At 35.6% G+C, this 22,131-nt stretch overlaps 1 protein-coding gene across 1 annotated transcript in view; it reads left to right on the top strand.

The window, feature by feature from the left end:
- The window catches only part of LOC148284574 (uncharacterized), a 41,004-nt gene extending 19,584 nt beyond the window's left edge, over positions 1–21,420 (top strand). The window contains exons 9-21 of the mRNA XM_088237995.1: positions 167–332; positions 2,055–2,164; positions 3,017–3,892; positions 5,756–5,919; positions 7,255–7,380; positions 10,122–10,270; positions 12,001–13,203; positions 13,353–13,515; positions 14,641–14,779; positions 15,046–15,206; positions 15,628–16,787; positions 18,311–18,492; positions 21,245–21,420. Of these exons, the coding sequence (XP_088094121.1) occupies positions 167–332; positions 2,055–2,164; positions 3,017–3,892; positions 5,756–5,919; positions 7,255–7,380; positions 10,122–10,270; positions 12,001–13,203; positions 13,353–13,515; positions 14,641–14,779; positions 15,046–15,206; positions 15,628–16,787; positions 18,311–18,488 (4,595 nt within the window). The 3' untranslated portion in view covers positions 18,489–18,492; positions 21,245–21,420. The remainder of the gene's footprint in view (positions 1–166; positions 333–2,054; positions 2,165–3,016; positions 3,893–5,755; positions 5,920–7,254; positions 7,381–10,121; positions 10,271–12,000; positions 13,204–13,352; positions 13,516–14,640; positions 14,780–15,045; positions 15,207–15,627; positions 16,788–18,310; positions 18,493–21,244) is intronic.
- The last annotated feature ends 711 nt before the right edge of the window (positions 21,421–22,131 follow it).

The following is a 22,131-nucleotide window of genomic DNA, read 5'->3' as shown; positions in this document are numbered from 1 at the left end:
TGGCTCAAAAATTGTCGCGAAAGCAATACAACCGATCACTGGTTATTCCAAATTTATGTATTCAAGTTTATGTTTAAATTTATGAATTTATGTATTTATCACTCTTCTTTTATTTCTATATAAACTTAAATGTTTTACAATCATTAATGTTTGTTTTTCATTGCAGTAAGTCCCGCCCATGCCGTTGTGTTCTGGGGGGCTGCGGATGGGAGCACCGGGGCCGACCCTGGCCCCACGGAGCAGCTGTGGGACGCCCTTCATCCGCCGGTCCTGGCCGACAGGTTCCTAGCGCACACTGCTGCTCTGCATCAGGACGGAGACATCGGCTTCAAGTGAGTCCGACAGATTGTGCCGTGGCGAATGAAATAAGTCCCGTTGTCAAAAACGATAAAACTGAGAAATAAACAGAATCGTTTATGATTCATTTCAAATTGTCGCTTGTCTTTAGAATCGTATGCGACTTCCGTAAATTCACGAGTGACTGTATTCTTGAACCATCCATGCGAATGAAGTCCATTAAAAACAAGACGACTTTATCTCGAGTGACATCGTAACTACGGTTGTCAAACTTCCTTCGTGTAAAACGCACATTCATGTTTGAATGACGAGTATTTTTATTTTATTTAAAATTAAATTGCAAATTAGATGAATCTCACCCGCATAAATAAAGGTTTCAGCTCTTTAACTTCACAAACATCAACAGATGAAAGAATTTAAGGAATATAGATGTTTAAATATAGGCAGAATGGTGAATGTTACACAGTGTGTAAAGTGACCACTTAAACCAGCCATTGACAGGTCATAAGCCTTGTAGATACCTAGACTTCTATATTACCTTCTCTTAAATGTTCTTCATCTCTCTTGGAATATGTTAATGTAAACAGCTCCCCAGGGAGTCGAATCCAGTCCTTGTCTACAAAAATTTGGACAAACTCAAAATATTGTTGATACACCTATATCATTAAACAGCAATTATTGTTAGTATATAATATTGGTATATTTGCATTTGATATGAAGTTGTAGTAATTTGATCATATTTGATTGGTCTATTCTCGTTAGGTATAATGTTGCAACAATTTGTCCATCTTTGATTGGACTATTTGCATTTGGTTTGAAGTTGCAACAATTTGTCCATCATCAATTGGTATATTTGCATTTTGTATGAAGTTGTGGTAATTTGTTCATCTTTGACTGGTCTATTCTCGTTAGGTATAATGTTGCAACAATTTGTCCATCTTTGATTGGACTATTTGCATTTGGTATTTTATTTATTTATTATTATTTATTTTCTTTTATTCAGGAAACATACAGTACAGTTACAAAGTTTAATATTTTACACAATTAGACTTAATTCTAATGGACCAGTGAAGTTTTCATATTATAAAGCAATTATATGTAAGGTTAATTATGAAAGTATAAAAAAGAGAAGGAAAAAGAAAAACATAAATGAAAGTTGTTTAAAAATTAAAATTTAAGTGAAAAAAAGGTTATTTTAAAGTTTGTAGTTTGTAGTGAGTATTTACAAATGGAAATAATATTAAAAATGAAGAAAGTTTGTAAGAGTAATTAAAAATTAAGAATTGAAATAAAGAATGAAAAACATGCTCAGATGTAAAAATAAAATAAAATAGTAATAACATTTTTTAAAAAAAAGGAAAAACATAAATATACACATATTTATTTTAAGGGATTCAAAGAAACGATGAGAAGAATCTTTAAGTGAAATATAAGACAATAAATTTAGGTCAATTTAAAAAACATCTTCAAAATTAATGACACATTATAGTAAGAGAAATAGTTTTATTATAGTTTTCATTGGTATGAAATTGCAGTAATTTGTTCATCTTTGATTGGTCTATTCTCGTTAGGTGTGTTAGGTAAACCTTCTTTATTATTGTTATTATTTGATAAATTCATTTGTGAAAACATATTTTTTATCAGCTATCAACTAAAAAAGATTACACCATCCATGCTTACATGCATAGTCCTTCGGGACTTCCTTAGAATGAAATAATTTCTGATTCTCCGATAATTCATAATGGTTCCTCCTGCAGTAAAGAGTACGAGCTGATCCAGTCGAAGTCAGCCCTACTCGGCCATACATCGCATCACAGCCAACACCCGGACAACCGCCACAAGAATCGCTACCTCAACATTACCGCCTGTAACTAACATTTGCAATTATTTGTATTTTTACTCAATTTATCAATAAATCATATTTCGGTTGTTTACCAGAAAAAGTATTTGAAAAATATTATTTACAGTCAGTATTATATATGAGTTATTTTTTAACCCATTTTAAAATATAGACTGTAATTATTAAGTAAAATAACATTACAAATGAAAACGTAATGAATAGAAAGCAGATAGCTGCTGAACTGCCTACATGTACAGAAAAATATGTCATAATCAGCGAGCAAATGAGGAAGATTGGTGGTTTTTAAAAAAAATGTTTGTCAGTATACTATCAAACTAAGCTAATATTTTTTTAAAAATATTTTTACGTTTCATATTATCAGCACTATGGTTTTATAAGTTTTGTAATTACTCCGTCAGTCACGTCATAAGTTCTACTTGGTGAGTTCTGCTGATTGGTGAGTTCGCTTTTCAGAAAATGTAAATCTATCACAACACTCTATCATTTGTTGATTTGGAAGAACTTATGACGTAATTCCAAGTAGTTCATTTTTATCATTTTTTTAAATTAAAAAAAATATTTTGTGCGTCCAATTTCCTGTAGCACTGAACTTTCTCATTGCTTTATTAATGGGTGAATTCTGATTTGCATTCGTACAGCTTCTGAGTATGTAAAATATTGCGTGAGATCTCCCTCCAAAATTGTAGTAAGCAAATATAAATAAAATAGCAGCATATTGAATAACAGCCTTTCTAAAAATATTAATTAATGTATCTTTTAATTTTTGATTCTATTCATAATTACATAGCATAGATTTACTAAAGAATATTCGTGTGTTCTACCATTGACATAAAATCTTAACCCTGTTTATTTTTCCAGATGATCATTCGAGAGTATGTCTCCTCCCATCTTCTTCCTGTTCCTGTGATCCCGGAAAGGATCACCGTCGCTCTTGCACTTCGAAGCCCTCTTCCCAATCGGGAGACTCCTCTCCCCACTGCGATTACGTAAATGCCAATTTCATAGACGGCATCGTTGCGGAAATCGACGCAGAACTCGCCAAATTCATCATAGAACAAAATGAGCGGCGAAAACAAGCGCAAAAGAAAAGACTGCTTGCCGAAGCAACGAAACTCGAGATCGAAACGCGACAAGCCAATTTCGATTCTAAGATTTCTCAGCCACTTCTTCCTCTGAACATCGAAGGCGGATTGCTGGAGTCTAAAATCCCGCACGGGTACAACACCATCGATCCCAGGATCGCTCTCGGTCCCTTCGAATCCAAAATTGCAAACATAAATAAAGACAAAATGACTCTCGATTTGAATGGCGAACGGAAGGTTACCTCTCCCGGTTTAGAAATACTCCCAAACACCTGCAGACTGTCAATCAACCTGGACAGGAAGGAGGAGAAAACTGAAAATGATACGAAAAGCGACACGAAATCGGTCAAAGAATCTAAAGGTAAGAAGCGGTCGACCTCGGCCGATACAAGAGACATTGTCATAGAGAAAAAAACTGGAAGTCGAGGGCACAGTAAAAATTCATCCGTAGTTGTGAACAACGATTCCCCGCTGAATGGCGTGCCGAAGATCGAGGGTGCGTTCTTGAATATCGAGTTTTCGGGCATCGTCGACTCTGAGAGGGAGTTGCAGAAGGCCAGGGAGGCGGAGAGGCTGGAGGAGGCCAACCGACTGGCCAAGGAAGCAGCCGAAGAGACTCTCGATGACCTGGATGATTTATACACTCAAATTGGTGAGAAAAATCATTACACTTTTTGGAACAACGAACGGGTTTTTTATTTATCAAAACTTTTGCACAATTTCTTCTAACCAAACGTATTAAAAGTAATTGTTAAGGGGTTTCCAGTCAACAATAACAAATAATGTAAAAATAATATAAACTTTTAAATGTATTTATTTATTTATATGTATGCCCATTTTTAAGGACATATGTGTACATAGAAAATTATTATAAAAGAAAATAGAAAGACACAATGGTATATAGTAGACTAGGTGGCAGTGGAAGCGGGAGAGAGGTGTTTATAATTGAATTTGATTCAGTGATCGTTTGAAACAAGACAACTTGTTATCAAAGAAATCATGACTGGTATGTTTGTTAACAGATCTAAGAATTTTGGGCATAGGGGAATGAAAACCATAGTTAGTTCTATGGTTATCTGTATAAAAAAGTCCGTTTTGTCTGAGGTTTCTAGTTGGGATATTTAATTTTATTGAGCTCAGTAGTTCAGGCGCATCAAAGAGTGAGTTGAGAATTTGAAATAGGACTTAGAAGGTCAGATTTATTTCGATGGTCTTGAAGAGAAGATATATTTAAGCTAGTTTCTAGCTCATTATACGTATATTGGTCTCTGGATAAGCCCAACCTCCAGCATATCTTTCTTAAAAATCTATGTTGAACTGATTAAATATTTTTGATGTGAACATCATAGCTACTACATCATAGCTACATCTACTATATACCATTTTTTATATCCTGTAATTATTTTCATGACTAAAAATTGTGTTGCTTTTAATTGAAAAAAATCTCTTATTGTTTTTATGTATATTTCATTTTTACTTTTTATGTTTATTCATTTACATATGTTTTTTTTTTTCTTTTTAAAACTAGTATTTTAACCGTATCTTATTTTAAAAAAAAAATTATAAATGGTATATTCTGTAATTTATTTTTGTTCTTCAATTTTTATTATTATCGGTATGTTTTCCAATTTATATTTTTGTTTAATTTCTTAATTACTCATTTTAAATATTATAATGTGTATTTGTGGTTCAATTTTTATTATTATCGGTATGTTTTATAATTTATAATAATTGTGTCTCATTTATTTACTATTAATTGCATATTTTCTAATCTATTTTTATGATTCAATTTTTATTATTATTACTTGCATGTTTTCTAATTTAAATTTATATTGATTTTTAATAATGTTATTATTATTCTTTGAATTTATTAAGCATCATTTAATGAAATTAAAAATTTAAAAAAAACACAAGAATAAAATAAGGTCCTTCCTAAACACAGGAATTTCCTAGCTAGTCGGGACCTGAAACAAATAAACTATGTACATTTAAAAACTGTGAAATGCTAAATAAATAAATAAATAAATAAATAAATAGCATGGAGACCAGATAACAGAGGAATACTCTAGGTGCGGGCGAACTAGGGAACAGAAGAGAGTTTTAAGGGTATTGATATTTTTTAAGTCAGTTGTGCTTCTGTTAATAAATCAAAGGAGTTTCAAGGAATTATTGATAACATGTTTAATATGAATTGTAAAAGAAAGTTTAGTGTCAAGAATAATACCCAAATCTCGTATACTAGACATATATGATAATATTTCATCGTTTTAAAAAATCATGAAAGCAGAAAAAGTAAGATAGAACTCATTTAAAAACTGGGTATATTACCCATTCTTTTAAATTTTGGATAAATGGTTAAACTCCAATTATTCAGCTTAGTGAGCTCTAGATTTGATTGCTTTTCGAAATAATACACTGAATTTTTATGTATTTTTTTCAATATTAAAAATAATTTCCATCTTTTGTATTATGCTCGATGCCCCACTAACGGTGTTGTGATTCTATCGCTTCGCAGGGGGCGAGTCCTACCGCATCAAGTCTTCCTGGCTGCTGGACAGGAGGAGATACATCGGCACCCAGGGCCCCACCCCCGGCACGCTGCCGGCCTTCTGGCGCATGGTGTGGGACCATCGCGTCGCCGTGCTCGTCATGATCACCAACCTGGTGGAGAGAGGGCGGGTAAGGCGGACATGACCAGAATACAAAGACAACACAATAAAACTAATATTGTTTGTATACTGATACAACCCCATAAAATTGTTTTATTGGTAGAGATATGCAGACGTTTGGGGGTAGTGCGTTGAGGAGCCTCTACACCAGTCGGAGCGTAGACAGAAGAAACAGCTTTGGACGTAGATATTATTCAACAATGTTTTGAGTATGTCCAAATGCTTGCAGACTGGCTGGATTTTCTCCCTAGGGAGTTGTTCATATGTTGCTGTAAATGCCTAGACTCCCATATACCCTTCTCAAAAATGTTTTCCCTCTCTGTTGCTACAAATTTAAATATGAACAACTAACTAGGGAGAAAATCCACCCAGTCTGCAAGCATTTGGACATACTCAAAACATTGTTGAATTAACTACCTGGTAAAAGAAGAAGTATACAAATTCGGAAAATTGTTTTCAGGCGTTGCCTAGTAGGTGAATTGGTTCAGCCGGATGAATCTCACCCGCATGACAAAGGTTTCAGCTCTTTTACTTCACAAAAGTCAACAGATGAAAGAGTTGAGGAAATGTGGATGTTCAAACATGGGCAAAATGGTGAATGTTAAACCAGCCAATGACTGGTCATAAGACCTGTAAATGCCTAGACTCCCATATTCCCTTCTCAAAAATGTTTTCCCTCTCGGTTGCAACAAATTTAAAATAGATATTATTATTTATTTCACAATAATTTACAAGTAAAAGATTTAGTAAATATGACGACGGACATAGTAACGTCCGTGAGAGAGTATTGGAGAGATGTGTAGTGGTCCATGAAATGGGTCCTCCTTTTATATGCTGGATTCCTTTATTCCCTCGTCTCCCACTACGACGGAGGGAAGGTAATGTCCTCCAGGACGATGCACTGCCGAACAATTGAATTTGCGTTATCAGCACTTAGGTCAGTGGTAGCCGCTTGGATCGGGGCTAGCGCTGTGTGTATCGATTTCACTTACGCGTGCTGTGGTGTGTCGTTGACCTGCGTTAGATACATAAAATAATTTCTGGGAAATAGAGTTAATGGTTTTCACTAGAATACATTTTATTTAGTGCTTTCTTACTTGCTTATTTTGAAACTAAATCTCGGAGTTGATAAAGCTCAAAAAATGACATGTACCTGCGTGTTTACCTCGTTTTGTTAAATTTTGTCATTTTGAGGGTTTTATTTACTGCTATGAAAAATACGCCAGTTTGTCATAAAATACTTGTCGAAAATTGAGACAGTATAAAATGTACACAAAATTGCATTACAAAAACATGCAGATGACATAACAGTACACATTGTCATTTATCCTAATGTTTGTTACAGAGAAAATGCGATATGTACTGGCCTAAGGAGGGCACGGAGACATACGGAGCCATCCAGGTCATGATGCTAAAGGAAGATGTCATGGCCACATATACAGTTCGGACCTTCCAAATAAAAAACACAAAGGTCAGTTATTCTACAATTTGTTTATTGGGACACAAGTTCCAACTCCATGAGACTTAAGTACTGTCTTGAGTTGGGATAAATAATATACAGTACCTGGCAATATATATCATACTTTAGCATTTAGAAAGAGGCTATCAGCTATATTTGGCTTTGTAGAGCTAAAGTCACATGTAATGTCCGCCAGTGGTTGTTAAGGACTTGTTCTTAAGAAGTGTTCTTAAGGACGGTTGGGACAATTTTAAATCAACTATCAGAAGTTTCGATAGTAAAATGACTGTAAGCATTTTTATAACTGATGACTTATGAGATGTCAAACATTAGAGAATAAGTGATTGTTTATTTTTGTTCAATTTACAAATTGATACGGTATTTTTAGATTTACAAATTGCTAGGAACAAAAAAAAACTAATTAGATGGTAATAATGGATAGTTACAGAAAACACCTCACAATTAAAAGAGGTGGGTTTATTAATATTCAATCAATTTTGGAAATCCCAAATAAGCAATTATTACAAAAAATCCCCGTTGAAGGAATTAAAATAAATTCAATTTCAACTCATGAGTCACTAAGACCCAGACAGTTATATATTTACACATAAAATATTGTACCTGATCTAATCAATGTACACACCTCTTTTAATTATGGGGTGTTTTCTGTTACTCTCCTTTTTTACCCTCTAATTAGGTTTTTTTGTTCCTAACAATTTGTACATCTAAAAATACCGTATTGATTTGTAAATCAAACAAAAATAAACTATCACTTTTTGTCTAACGCTTGACATCTCATAAGTCATCTTCTTCTTCTTCACGTGTCATGTCGGGTGCCCCCGACGTTGACGATCACTTGGGAGAAAGCTGAGCAGTGCGAAACAGCTCCTCCACAGTCCTAATCGTGGTCCATGCTCGGATGTTTCAAAGCCAAGAAAGCTGTTTTCTTCCGACCTCTCTAGGCTCTCGATCTTCCCCTTCGTGACAAGCTAAAGTATGTCATATTTATCGCCTCTCAACACATGGCCAAAATATGAAATCTTACGGAGCTTAACAGTGGTGAATAGTTCTCTATTAGTATTGGCTCTATGTAATACTTCATTGTTGGTTATCATATCGGTCCAAGATACTCTTAACATTCTACGGTGGATCCACATTTCAAATGCTTCAGGGCGGTTTATAACATTAACTTTTAGAGTCCACGCCTCTACACCGTACAGTAAGACAGACCATATATAACATTTGACCATTCGTTGTCTCAGCTTAAGGTTTATATTATCGTCACAAAGAAGATTTTTCATTTTGTTAAATCCTGTTCGGGCTGCTTCTATTCTGCATTTTATCTCAATGTCGGGGTCTAGATTTTCTGTGATGATACTGCCCAAGTACCTGAACTGTTTCACTCTCTCAATTTTGATACCTTTAAGTTGGAGATTTACATTTAGATGACTCTCTCGGCTAAAAACTATGAATTTAAAAAATAAGTCATCAGTTATACAAATTCTTACAGTTATTTATTATTTATAATGCTTACAATTATAAGTAAGATTGGAATTTGAATCGTGCAACAGAGACGACGCTCTACAGTGTCAAGTTTGATGAAATGGCCGACAGACTCTTTCTAAGTGCCGATGTACGATATATAATGCCGGGAACTGTACTGCAATAATACATGGTGTTTCAGGGCCACACCGCATAACTTCAGAGCAACATTCCTCATGGTAAACTTTCAAAAAGCATCCCTTCCACAAACCCCTACCCCTCCCCTACCCAGTCGCTTCCCTAATCCGCGTCTGGTGCGTATTGCTTCGCTGGTCAGATACGTTTTCTACCAAAAAAATATTTTTATCAAATGTGAAGATTTTTGTATTTCTGACTGTACATTTATTACCTTAGTTCATTTCTTTTTTTGATTTTTTTTATTTATTTTTTTTGTTTTCTTACAGTAAACATAATAATAAAACAGAGTATTAAAAAAATAAAGCATAATTACATATCAACGAAATACATATTAATAGAAAAATAGTAAACAAAAAATCCCACAAAGGCATGGCCTGTTCGTGGGTATACAAGAAAATATTAATGAATTTTTGCTCCTATAATAAATAATGGACAGTTATAATATTTTTGTATAACATAAGAAAGAAAAAATAAAATATTCTGTAAAAGATAATATAGTATTTTTTTTTTTTATAGTAATTAAAAAAGGAAATATTTTTTTTTTTAAAAAACACAAAAATATTCCTTAAGGGCAACAAAATAAATCATAGAAAAAAAGAGTTCATATCTTTAGTTTGAATCCAGGATAGTGCATGTTTTTTAAAAGAAGGACAATTTTGAATGTTTGGAATCAATGAAATATTATCAGTAAAACAAGAATTAAAAATTTTTGGACCTATAAAATATGCATGTCTCTGCGAGCCTCGTTTTACAATGTGGTATTTCTAACACACGATTCCTTCTTTGACTTGATCTATTTGAATTATTTGTAATGAATTTTGGTTCTTAAATATATATTTTAAACATTGAAAACAATATATTTGTCTTAGATCTAAAAGTTTAGCTTCTTGGAACAATTGGCAACAATCTTTAAAAAAATGCATTAATTTGTAAATATGTATGATGATTTTACCATGTTGTTGTTTTGTTGTCCTGTTTTACTGTAATGACGTTGGCAAAGAATGAATCTTCAAAAACAAATTTAAAAATGAATATCATTTGACCAAATTTTGTCTTATTTATGATGTTTTCAGGTGGGTCTTTCCCGTCCGGTCCTGCAGTACCACTACACAGTGTGGCCGGACCACGGCACCCCGGAGCACCCCCTGGCCGTACTGAGGTTCAGGGAGGCGGCGCGAAGGGCTGCGCCCCCCCAGGCTGGAGCTATTCTCGTTCATTGCAGGTAAGAAAATTAGCAATATTGGTGATAAGGGCTTTGAATACTCTGTTTCGTGCACCTAATTCACTCCCAGTATGTTTTTTCACAAATCTGTGAAAAAAAATAATGTGTTTAAATTAAAACAATAATGAAGTCCCAATGAATTCCCACTATCTTATACTTGATAAAAGTATGTTTTGTTATGTAATCTGTATTGTGCTCGAGGATGCATGGGAGCTCCTACCCAGTTGGAGTGAAAAAAAAAAGAGTTGGAGGTGGACAGAAGAAAACGATGTTGATACTTCTAATATACTTCTACTCGTAATTGCGTAGATTTTTTACTCGAGTTACTGAGCGCTGAACTACATTTTGTAACTGACTGAATGAATGTCTGACCAAGTAACTAAGGATCCTGCTGCTTACATATAAGGTTGCCAAATGTTCATTTTACGTACTATTTATTTCCCTGGCTCTCGGCGATTTTGATATATATAACAAAGCTGTAAAATTATTAGGATTTGTACTTAAGTAGTAAGACGTAGAACTGGAAAAGATTTTAATAATATAAACACATTAAAATATCTTTACACATCTCTTGTTAGAAGCCAACTAGATTATAATTCTCCAATATGGTCACCTTATCAAATCACTTTCTCAGATTCTATTGAGAGAATTCAGAATAAATTTCTTAGATATATTAATTTTAAGATGGGTTTTTCTACTAATCAATTAAATTATAACAAAATTTTAGACTCTCTTAAATTAACTAAATTGCAAGAACGAAGAACATCAACCGATCTTATGACTTTATATAAAATAATAAAACCAATGTTTGATACCCCTGATCTACTGAAATTGATTTCATTCTATGTACCACCTAGATTAAGCAGAACATCTACAATATTTTATTGTCAAAATTCTCGAACGGTAGCTCAATATAACTCACCTATTGTTAGATTACAGAATACCGGGAATGAATATGCATCACATTTTGATATATTTAGTTTATCTCTGCCTAACTAATCTCTGACCAACATATTTTTATCAAAAAGAGCAAATCATCTTCAGAGGATTGGGTTGGAATAGTTATAATTTGATTGATTAATGTATTTTGTTATTGTATAATTTCTTTAATATATGTATGTATTTCAAGTAATTAATAATGTGTACAGTACTCATACTCGATTTTTTTATTTTTTTAAAAATATTTTTATCTCTAAGCACTCTTTATACCACATATATGTAAATGGCAGAAATGCCGTGTATAAATAAATAAATAAATATCCGCGCTTGTCAGCACTTTGTCATTAGTTATTTGAATGGTTTGACAATCAATTGTTTACACACAGGAAATGTATGATTCAATTTCTGCACTGTCCTTCATATGACAGCGGGCATCGATTTCCGGGTGAATCCTACAAATCAATATCTTTTATCTACATTTGGCACTTGCGTTATAAGAAAATCTTGCAGTAAACCAAGCTGAAACACTGAAGCATGTAGATATTATAAAAAAGTTACTTCTCACATGAATGTATGCATGTGTATAATGATTTGCCATACCTTGTTTTCAAATTGTTGAGGTCAACGCATTATTTCCTTTAAAATAGGTGTATTTAGTATTGAAATAACGTGTCTATTTACGTCAATGGCATATACAAAGTATCCAAAATATATTGTTAAGATTGTTTAAGGAATACGTTTTGAAAAAGTCTTTTTTGAATTACTTCTAATGCAAATTTTTTCTATTGCAGTGCTGGCGTCGGCCGAACTGGCACCTACATAGTCTTGGATGCCATGCTCAACCATCTGAAGCTAACAGGATCTCTGAACGTATTTGGTTTCCTCTGCCACGTGCGAACACAACGAAACTTTCTCGTGCAAACAGAGGAACAGTACGTCTTCATACATGACGCGTTACTCGAAGCCATCCAATCAGGAGACACGGAAGTTCCCGCCGAACAATCGAAAGAATATCTCAAAAGGCTCTTGGAACCGTTCCCAGAAGGACATGTGCTCGACGGAGGCTCTCTCAGCAATAAGTGCGGTCTCTACGGCGCACCGCTGACCGAACAAAAGGATCCCTCGCGAAATATCGACGCCATAAACGGAACGGGGCGGTTACGTAATGTCTCCACAGGAGAAAGCGATTTCGCAATGTGGGACAACGATAGCACCGCCCGATATAAGGACGAGCGAACCTTAGACGAATGCAGAAATGAACTCGTCAGCGTTTCACTTCAAAATTCCATGTTCAACGAAAAAAACCGCAAAGATTTACCGTCCGAATGCAATGGTAACAAGCACATAGACGCAAATGTCGTGCGGAAAGCTTTCGAAGAAGAAAATGGAAATTTCAATGATAAAGAATCCATTGATGAGAAAAATGACGATACGATTATCAACTGCGAAGATGTTAAGTATATTACGCTTGAAATCGAAGGCGAAAACGCTAAGAAGTCGTCTGTAAATGACGTCAGTCCCGAGTTGATCCTCGACGAGATAGACCAGAAGATCATTAATTTCAGCGGTAGTCCACTCGGAAACGTTTTATCGAATAATTTGGTTGTGAAAAATGATAAACTGAATTCGGAAACTAAAGGCGACAATGTTTCAATAAACTCCATGAATCTCGTCAAATCGGATCATTCCACGAGCTATGAAAAATTGAACGGTACGTGCACGAAAACGAGCGAAGAGTCCAAAGCCAGTTCCATGTCAAACGAGGATGTGGATTTGCTGTCTAATGAAAACAACGGCAGCGGAAAAATGGACGAAGTGAACTGTACCAACGCCTTTGGGAACGATAACAGTAATACGGTGACCAGCAGTATTAGTTCCGATACTAATAATTTGAATAACGGAATGAACTTTAGAGACAGACCTAATTTTTCGCCAAGTCTGGGAACGGGAAATCAAGATGGAGCCGAGGTGTATAGAAGAGAAAGAAATGCAAGGTATGTTTGTTATGTATTGGGTGTTCTTATTCTTAGAGGTGGGGGTCCGTGCTGTGCAAGCTCCTGACCTAAAAAGTTAACCAATCGTGTAACTTTCAGCCTCCTAGCTCTTCCCCATCACTAATTTATTATTTATTAATTCATTTCAGGCCTAAAACAGAAGACAACTACGAACTTTTGGGCAATAACAGTCGTATCGGCACTCTTGGTGGCAATGCAGATTCTTGCTTTGCCGGGGGGCACAGATTTTCATGCCAGAGGAAGGACACTTCCGGAAGAAAGCCGAGGAATCTTCTAGAACACCAATTTAAGGTAAATTTATTTCAATTGATGTTGGTAAATATTAATATTCAACCACTTACCGACTTTTTATGTCTACCGGTTTCGAGACGTACCCGTCTCTTCATCAGGGCACTCACTACACAAACATGCAAATACCAAAATACACTTTCACCTTTACTATCACCCTAGTAGTTATGAAAAAATACATCAATTACATGCAGAGTTAAAGGGGATGCAAACACCACCTTGTCCGAACATGCACTGAAATCAGGTTAATAATATTTAGCGATATGTTGTAGAATTATTATTTTTTTTTTTTCTTTCTTATATTTAAAATATATTTAAGTAAATTACTATTCTTTAATTTTAATTGTATTATTTTACTCTATTTTCTTACTTAAAAAAAAATAAAAAAATCTTTAAACTATTTTTATGTTTATTATTTTATACGTATACAGTATTATGTCTGTACTCTTCTTATTTGATTATTAATTAAAACTAATGTCTGAGCACCCGATGACAAACTATTATTGAATAGTTTATCGGGACAAAATATATCTTAATACTTTGTTTTCTTTATAATGTATTATAATGTAATAATATGTATATTTTATTGAATAAAGACTCTAAAAAAAAAAAAAAAAATGTGTGGGTGGGGGGGGAAGGGCTAAGAGGTTGAAAGTTGAACGTCAAATTGTGGGACAAAAAATTGTTCTTAGAGATTGCCACTGAGATAGACGGGCAAGCTATCTCCGCGGAACAATGATTACCCCCACCACCGCACGTGGCTGCATTGTCCTCGTGTGAACACTCACGGACAGGACTTTGTAACATTAATGATTTGCTTGATGTGAACATTTCGCTCCGTCACATTCCAATCTTGGTTCAAAATAAATAGTATTTTTCGTGAACTCGCTCGTAATAAACACCTGTGCTCATGCGTGAACTGCGGCCGAATTTTCGTACTGTCCCAAGGTTCTGTCCCGCACGGTCGATGCTATTTGGGACAACACAATATTGTCATATCTATTATTTTGTCTTTTATGTGATTGGTCATACGTAATACCAATTTTAATATAATTTTATGAAAAATGTACAATTTTGGCATTGCTGTTACCTAAAACCTGTGTAAGATGAGTTGTTTTTTGGTTTCAGCTTGTGACAAGTTTCGAGCCGAGCAAATACCACACGGTGAGCGCCTGCAAACTGGTCAACCAAGTAAAGAATAGGAGGAACGCCGTACTTCCTGTGGAGAGTGGGCGGGTTCACCTTATACCAAAGCCAGGAGTTGAAGGTAATGCTAAGCTTTAATAATATTGACTGCATATAAATTTTGTATTTCAAATACAGTACAGGGTGGAGCAGAGTAAAGACCGAAGCGCGGGAATCACACTCAGCTTATACAAGGTCTTAAAAGATCTCTGTTGTTGCCCTCAGCAAAGGATGTATCAACTCAACACAATCGCTCTACCAGAACTTGTTGTCTGTTTTCAACACAGCTTTTAAGACATGGAGAAAATATGTATATTTTTTTTAATGTCTTTAATGTTTAAATTACAGGGAGCGACTATATAAATGCCACATGGCTTCAAGGTCACCGATCGCTGAGGGAGTACGTGGTGACGCAGCATCCGATGCCGCACTCCGCCGAGGATATTTACCGCCTGCTGTGGGACCACTCCTGCCAGATTCTGGTGCTGCTAACCGACACAGAAGATCAGGTTATTATTTTAAGTCTTCATGGAACTATGTTGTTAATGGCTCAAAGGAGGGTTAGTGTTTGACGATTAGTTTTAGGGCCAAAAACGATAAAGATCTCATACAAAACATACATTTTTGTGTCTTTTTCATTTTTTTGTTAATTTGCAATAATATTATTTTTTTAAATATTTACATTTAATATTTTGCATCAGGATTTCGGCCCAATAACGGTGGTGAATTACATCTCAGAAAACCCAGGTTTGAAAAAAATCACATTTAATTTTTGTGTTCTCACTGGGATCGAACTCGGATACTTCCACGTGTGAGTCAAGCGTATGAAACTCTCCACCACGGAGGCCGCCAAACATTTATTATTGTTAATGTTATTTTTCGTCACTATGTTTTTGTGATAAAATCTCAGACATTTTTTTTAATCCGCAGCAATGCCAGCCATTCTGGCCAACTGAGGATAACCAAGAAATCACCGCATACACTTACTGCATACGCTTCATGTCGCAAGAGAAACATCTAGCTAAAAGAAAACCTCCTACCTCTAATACCAAATCTAGTCCCCACAAATCCGAAGGTGACACCAAGCAACCGTCTCCCATACAGAGCCCCACTTCAATCGTTTCCAGCAAAAGCTTCCAACTAAAACTCAATAGAAACTCGCAGAGAAATAGCCCTTCTTCGCCCAATGAAGACCAAATCAAATCCCCCATCCAAACAGAAGTGTCGCTAAGTCCGTGCGTTGTAAAGAGTCCAATCACCATCGACGGCAAACACGATACGAGTTATTACAGACGCCAATCATCGACGGATCACCAAGATGAAGAGCGCCTCATCCCTAAATCGGAAGAACCACAGAGCTTAGAGTGCGCGGACGAATCCGACGAACTTAAAAAACTAAACAACGAACCTAAAACAGAAGGGTACGCTTTTGACAGATCGGAATTAAGAATCAACTCTCTTTCCCCTAAAGACAACAGCGATATTTCCTCGGATAAAACTTCCCCCAACAAACCCATCGCGAACGGCGACCCTTTCAGTCCTAAAGACGATTCGAAAAAATCTCAAACCAAAAGTCCTTCGAAGATCTCATTGAAAAGTTTAAGAATCAGCAGTCCAGTTTTGAAGTCGCCGACAAAGTTCAAATTCGATTTCGGAGCGAGGATCTCGATAAACTCGAAACCGGACAGCGACGGGAGGAAATCTCCGCAAAATGTCCGCATCGAAACACCGCCGTTCGAACCCAAGTTTGAAACGGCGCCGTACAGAGACGCGAGCCAACTTTCGGCGGAAGACATCAGCAAAGATTGCGTCATCAAAACCACACACTTATCCATGAATTCGATCCAAGATGACTACGAATTAAAAGTCACTTTGATCGAGTGTCCAAAGTGGCTCGCTGATCTCGACTACGATGAGAATTCAGACACCGACGAAGAGTCCGACGATGAAGAGTTCGAGATGGAAACCAAGGCACTAGATTACGTGATTGACCAACGACTGAAGGCGTACAAAGGTGTGTTTGGACTCCCGGAGTATGTGGCCAGGTGTCAGGAAGATATGAAGAACAGTCCCGTTGTTGTTGTTGACAAGTAAGTACATATTTTAGTTTCTTTTCAGAACATATAAAAAGTCAAATCTTTATTTAATAAAATACAAGCTGGATTCCTGTAATAGGGAAATATCGATAAAAGTATCTGTACCTCAGAGGCAGACGGATGCAAATCCAAACGTCAAATGTTCAACACGAGCCTGAAGAATCTACTTTCTCTAAGTGATTTCTAATCATTTACAACACTAATTTGTATTTTTAGTATCCCAGTACATTGGTTCTTTCATTTTAAGACTTGGTCATAAACCGGATACGAAAATCGAAATGTCGTTCCATCAAATTCTGGATTTGCATCCGTCTGCCTCTGGGGTACAGATATATGAAATGGATTTCGAAAAAATAATTGTGACATGCTTGGCATTGATAATTGTGACGTCAAGATTCGTGACGATATTCTATAAAAAATTTAATGGTTACAAACAAAGTTCAAAATTTACATGAAATGTGAGGCATTTCATATCGAGTCCCTGTCCATAGAACTCGTCAATCTGTACTCTTCGACATTCCCAAATCAATGACTAATTATTTAAAAAATAGCACTCTACGAAGAATACAGATTACGTATAATGACAGTTTTAGTGACATCGACATACTACATTGTAAATACCATATTTTTATCAGATCAGTTAAAGACATTTTAAATTTATCTCCTGCTTGACTTTTAACTTTTAATTTGATTCTTAATTTTGTCTTTCAATTTTAACTTTTTTATTTTAATTCTTAATTTTAACTTTTAATTTAAACTTTTAACTTAATTTTAATTTAAACTTTTCATTTTAATTTTAACTTTTACTTTTAATTTTAATCATTTGATTTCAACTCTTAATTTATACTTACCTACATCTACTACCTGCATCGAATAATTTATTGTTAGTTGTGATTTTTTTTCACAATTAAATTGAAATGTTCATGGAAGCAGAGAGAGAGGGAGGAAAGTAGAGTAGCTTTACAATGTCTTCTCCTTTTTATGAACTTTTTATGTAATATTTTTATTTTTACTTTTTTAGAATTAAATTATTTTTCCCTCTCCTCCTGCATTAATTAGTGTGAAATCTGTAATTGGTCTTACTTTTTAAAATTGTTCTTTCGTACCTTGTTTTATATAAAGACTGTATGATTTCATTAATAAATAAATAAAGTATTAGGGGCGCGGCCAATGCAATTACCATTTTCGCGGGAATTAAAAGTTATAAATTGAAAAATATTTTTTATGCCACTAAGAAAAAAAATTTTTAGCCCTATGCACCATTAGATGCGGAAAGGGAATGATGATTATGATGATGTAAGTTGTTAAAACAACATTACCTCCATAGCAAACAATCAAACTTTTTTTTGTTGCAATTTTTATTGTGTCAGTTTTGAGAAATTAACTTGCACACCAAACTACCGTACCTTGAAACCAGTAATCATAGCTAGCAATTTTTTTGTCTTTTTTTGCTCTATTTCAAATTTCATCGACAATAGTTGGTTTTGAATACTCCACATTCTCTTGCGGTTCCCTAGGCTGGGGGGAGCGCGCGCCACCGCCCTGTGCACCCTGAGCAGCGCCCTGCGCAGGAGCTCGCGGGACGTGTACTCGCTGGCCAAGCTCCACCACGGGCGGCGGCCGGGCGTGTGGAGGAGGCCGGCCGACATCCGGGCGCTGTATGAGGCCATCGCCGCCTACCAGCAGCCGCTGTAGTCAGGTGAGGTCCCCGGGTCGGGTCTGTGTACCCTGAGTGATCCCCTAGGTAGAGATAGGGCCGACGATTTGACTAACTTCCCCGGAAGGATGAAGGAAAAGAGATTCGATGGACTTATAAGATCCTGATTGTCCCCTGTAAGAGATATATCAATTAAATTTTAAAACATGTTTGCAGACTTGTCATCAAAAACTCTATCATCCCTAACTCCACCTCAACCCTGAGAATAGTTTCCTTTTGTTCATTTTTTATTTATTTTTATGTTAGCTAAGCATATAAAAAAGGATTGAGTGTACTGGGACTAATATTTTAGGAAGTACAATGAAAAGATGAGAGAACTGTGATTGTCCCCTGCAAAAGATGTATCTGTGAAAAATGGGGATCGGTGCTATATAAGCTCTTGACGTCACTGCAACCTGTGAATATCTGTTATGACAAGTCCCCTTTAGTTAGCCCAGGTATTTAAAGAGCCTGGCTACTGTGTGGAGGTCGAATGTTCTCATATTGCTAAATCTCCTCCCCCTAGCCCAGATCCTTAAATTATCATGCTATTATCTAATTTATTAGTTTAACATCCTCAGGTTTCACCAGTGGTCCCCCGAGGATGCGGCTTCTTTTGCGATACAAAGCATTGATTTAACTTAGAATGTGTATACAATGGAAGCACTCGCCCCTTTTCCGAAACTGTTCATAAAGGATTAGTGTCTTTTTCAGTATCGCATATTTAAATCTAACTAATTTAGCCACAAAAAAAATAATACAAGAACTTTAAAAGCATCATCTGCATTGCAGAACATCTAGAAATTTCAGAAAGGTGCATTCTGGCAAGCTGTTTATTCGTCATCATCATTCCATGTCCGATTCTAGTCGGAGCTATGGTGTCTACAAAGATCCTCCAGGCATCTCTGTCGGCTGCCAGCACCTGTGTATCCTCCCAAGTCAGGTTCCCATCCCGTAGCTCTGACATAAACTGCCGACGAACAGTCAGCAGCGGACGTCCAGGATGTCGAGAACTTGATGCCTTGTAAAGTAGGCAAGCCTGGTTATGGCTCTCAGGAGGCATCCGCAGTATACGGCCCAGGCAACCGTATCGCCTCCGCTTGATGACAGTTGTCACTGGAGTATGCCGAGTCCTTTCTCTTACTTCTTCATTTGTTACAAAGTCTAGCCACCACACACCCAAGATTCTTCAGACATCGATTCTCAAAATAACTTTTGTTGTGTTGGGCCCTAGTGAGGAGAATAGGTGTCATGCAGGTATTATATAGGCGGCATTTGCTTTTCAGCTTGACAGTCTTCATACTGTTGAATGTGGCGCCTGCTATTCCTAGCCACACTCCCAGTTCTTGAATTTGAATTTGAAACTCTCGACCGTTTTGATGACTTGGTTTGACAGAGTGTTACACAGTACACGGGTTTTTGCAATATTGATTTTCAAACCCATGCATGCGGAGTACCTATTTAGTCTATCTATAGTGACTTGAAGCCCCCAACTGAATGACAATTATAACCGCATCATCGGTGGCAGAGTTTTTTTTTTAGTAGGAGAAGATGGATATTCCGGATAGTGGAACTGACTTCCTCAGAATGAAGTCCATAATTATTATAAAAAGGAACGGTGCAAGGATGCAGCCTTGACGAACTCCGGTGGTGACCTTATACCAATCTGTGACAACATTGTTAATTCTGATTCTGCATTCGCTATTTAAGTGAGGGGCTTTAATAAGTTTGATTAGATTTATAGGCATTCCACATGCTTCTAGTATTTTCCAGAGTCCTTTGAGCAATTTGGAGATTTTTGTAGCACATCTTTGGACTTCTTCCAGTAGCCCAATGTCTTTAGTAGGGTCTCAAAATATGTATCTGTGTGAAGTAATAATTTCCATAGACGTCATTATTTATTGCTTTGAAAAATATTTTTGCATAGATTTATAAAAAAATAGACGTTTAGCTGTATTATTATCAAATTAGAGGTGATTAATGGAAATTCAGAATTTACATTATTTTTCCACGTGGAATGCCGCCCCTTATTGGTGTATATATATATATAGTTGGATAATTTATATAGCGCAATTTTTGTGAAAATCACCTCAAGGGCGCTGTACAATTAATAAATATCCCAGTACGTCTTTCAGCTACAGAGCGCATGGACGGTTGGGATTCTAGTTCCTCGTTTTCAATTAAGATCAATAAAAAAATATAACAGATAGGAGCTAGATAACAGGACGTCTTGCAGCTACAGAGCGCATACACAGTTAGAAATTTAGCCCCCATTCACACATTTTAAAAGTTGACAAATAAATTTAGTGTATTAATGATACTAAAAAAAAAATGATAATATGAATAGTAAAAAAGAGTAAAATTACAACACGTTTTGCAGCTACTAAGCGCATAGACGATTGGAATTCTAGACCCCATTTACAAAATTTAGGTATTTTAAAGTTGATATATGAAAGCTAGATAACCAATCATCGTGCAGCTACAAAGCGCATGGACGAGTGGAATTCCAGCAAAGTTAAAATGATATCAATAAATTTACAAAAAATAGAGCATAGTAGTAAGTTTGTCAAGTGTTCATGCCAAGAAGTAAGCAATAAAACACCTAATAAATAAAGCACTGTATCAACTCCATGGTTAACAAAGGGAGATACCGTCACCATGTGGCCCACTGGCCGCTTGATAATTTCTGGAAACGCACGAAGAGGAGAGTAGGCCGGACTGAGGAATTAATATATTAAAATTTTTGTATTTTCAGACCACGTATAGCCGCCATGTTGTCGCCTATACACGCACACCGATTGGCCGCCAGCGATTAGATCTAATCTCGACTTGGCAGTCAGGCGTAACCAAAACTTTTGATACAATTTTTACTTGTCGTAATGTAATAACTTTTGGTATTATCGTCGCCAGCAACACAATTATTAACTAAAATATACTACATAATGTAAAACTTCCAAAAAAAATATACTACTCTAATTGTTTTTTTACTAAGCCAGTGAGATGTTTTAGATCTTTTTTATATTTGTATTGTAAACTATATTAATGTGTTAGATGTATTGGATATGCAGATGTTGTGTAAAGATTAATTTATATTTTTTAAAACTAGGTTTTTTAAAGATATCGATTCTCACAACAGAGTCTTGGTTGCAATACTTTTAAGTTATTTTAACTATGTAATATGGAATTTTTACAAATGGGGAAAATAACGGAAATGACCAAGTTCAGTGCTACGGAAAATTGGATAAGATGAATTTTTTCTTACGCGCTGAAAAATTTGACCATTATGTTGCACTCGGAATTTTCTTGAAAATGCATGAAAAAATAAAATATTTTAATACAAATTAATTATTTTGAACGATGTCACTAGTTCTTCCGAATCAACCAATAATAGAGTGTTGTGATAGATTTTCGGCTTACGGGAAGCCAATTCACCAATCAGCAGAACTCACCAATTACAAAACTTTATAGCGCGTATAATACGATACATAAAAATATTTTTTTTTAATTTTGGATTAGTTTGATTATCTATAACAAAAAACAAAAAAAAATACCACCGAACTTTTTCTTTATATTAGATATTTTAAGTGAATTTTTACAGTTCTAATGTATTAAAAAACAAGTTTTTATCAATAATTTTCGGGT

This window comes from Micrasema longulum, unplaced genomic scaffold (genome assembly GCF_059751315.1).
Source record: "Micrasema longulum isolate JH-2025_06_02 unplaced genomic scaffold, ASM5975131v1 h1tg000109l, whole genome shotgun sequence".
Classification (NCBI taxonomy): Eukaryota; Metazoa; Arthropoda; class Insecta; order Trichoptera; family Brachycentridae; genus Micrasema; species Micrasema longulum.
The sequence above is the reverse complement of the archived record's forward strand: the minus strand, read 5'-3'. Positions and strand labels throughout refer to the sequence as shown.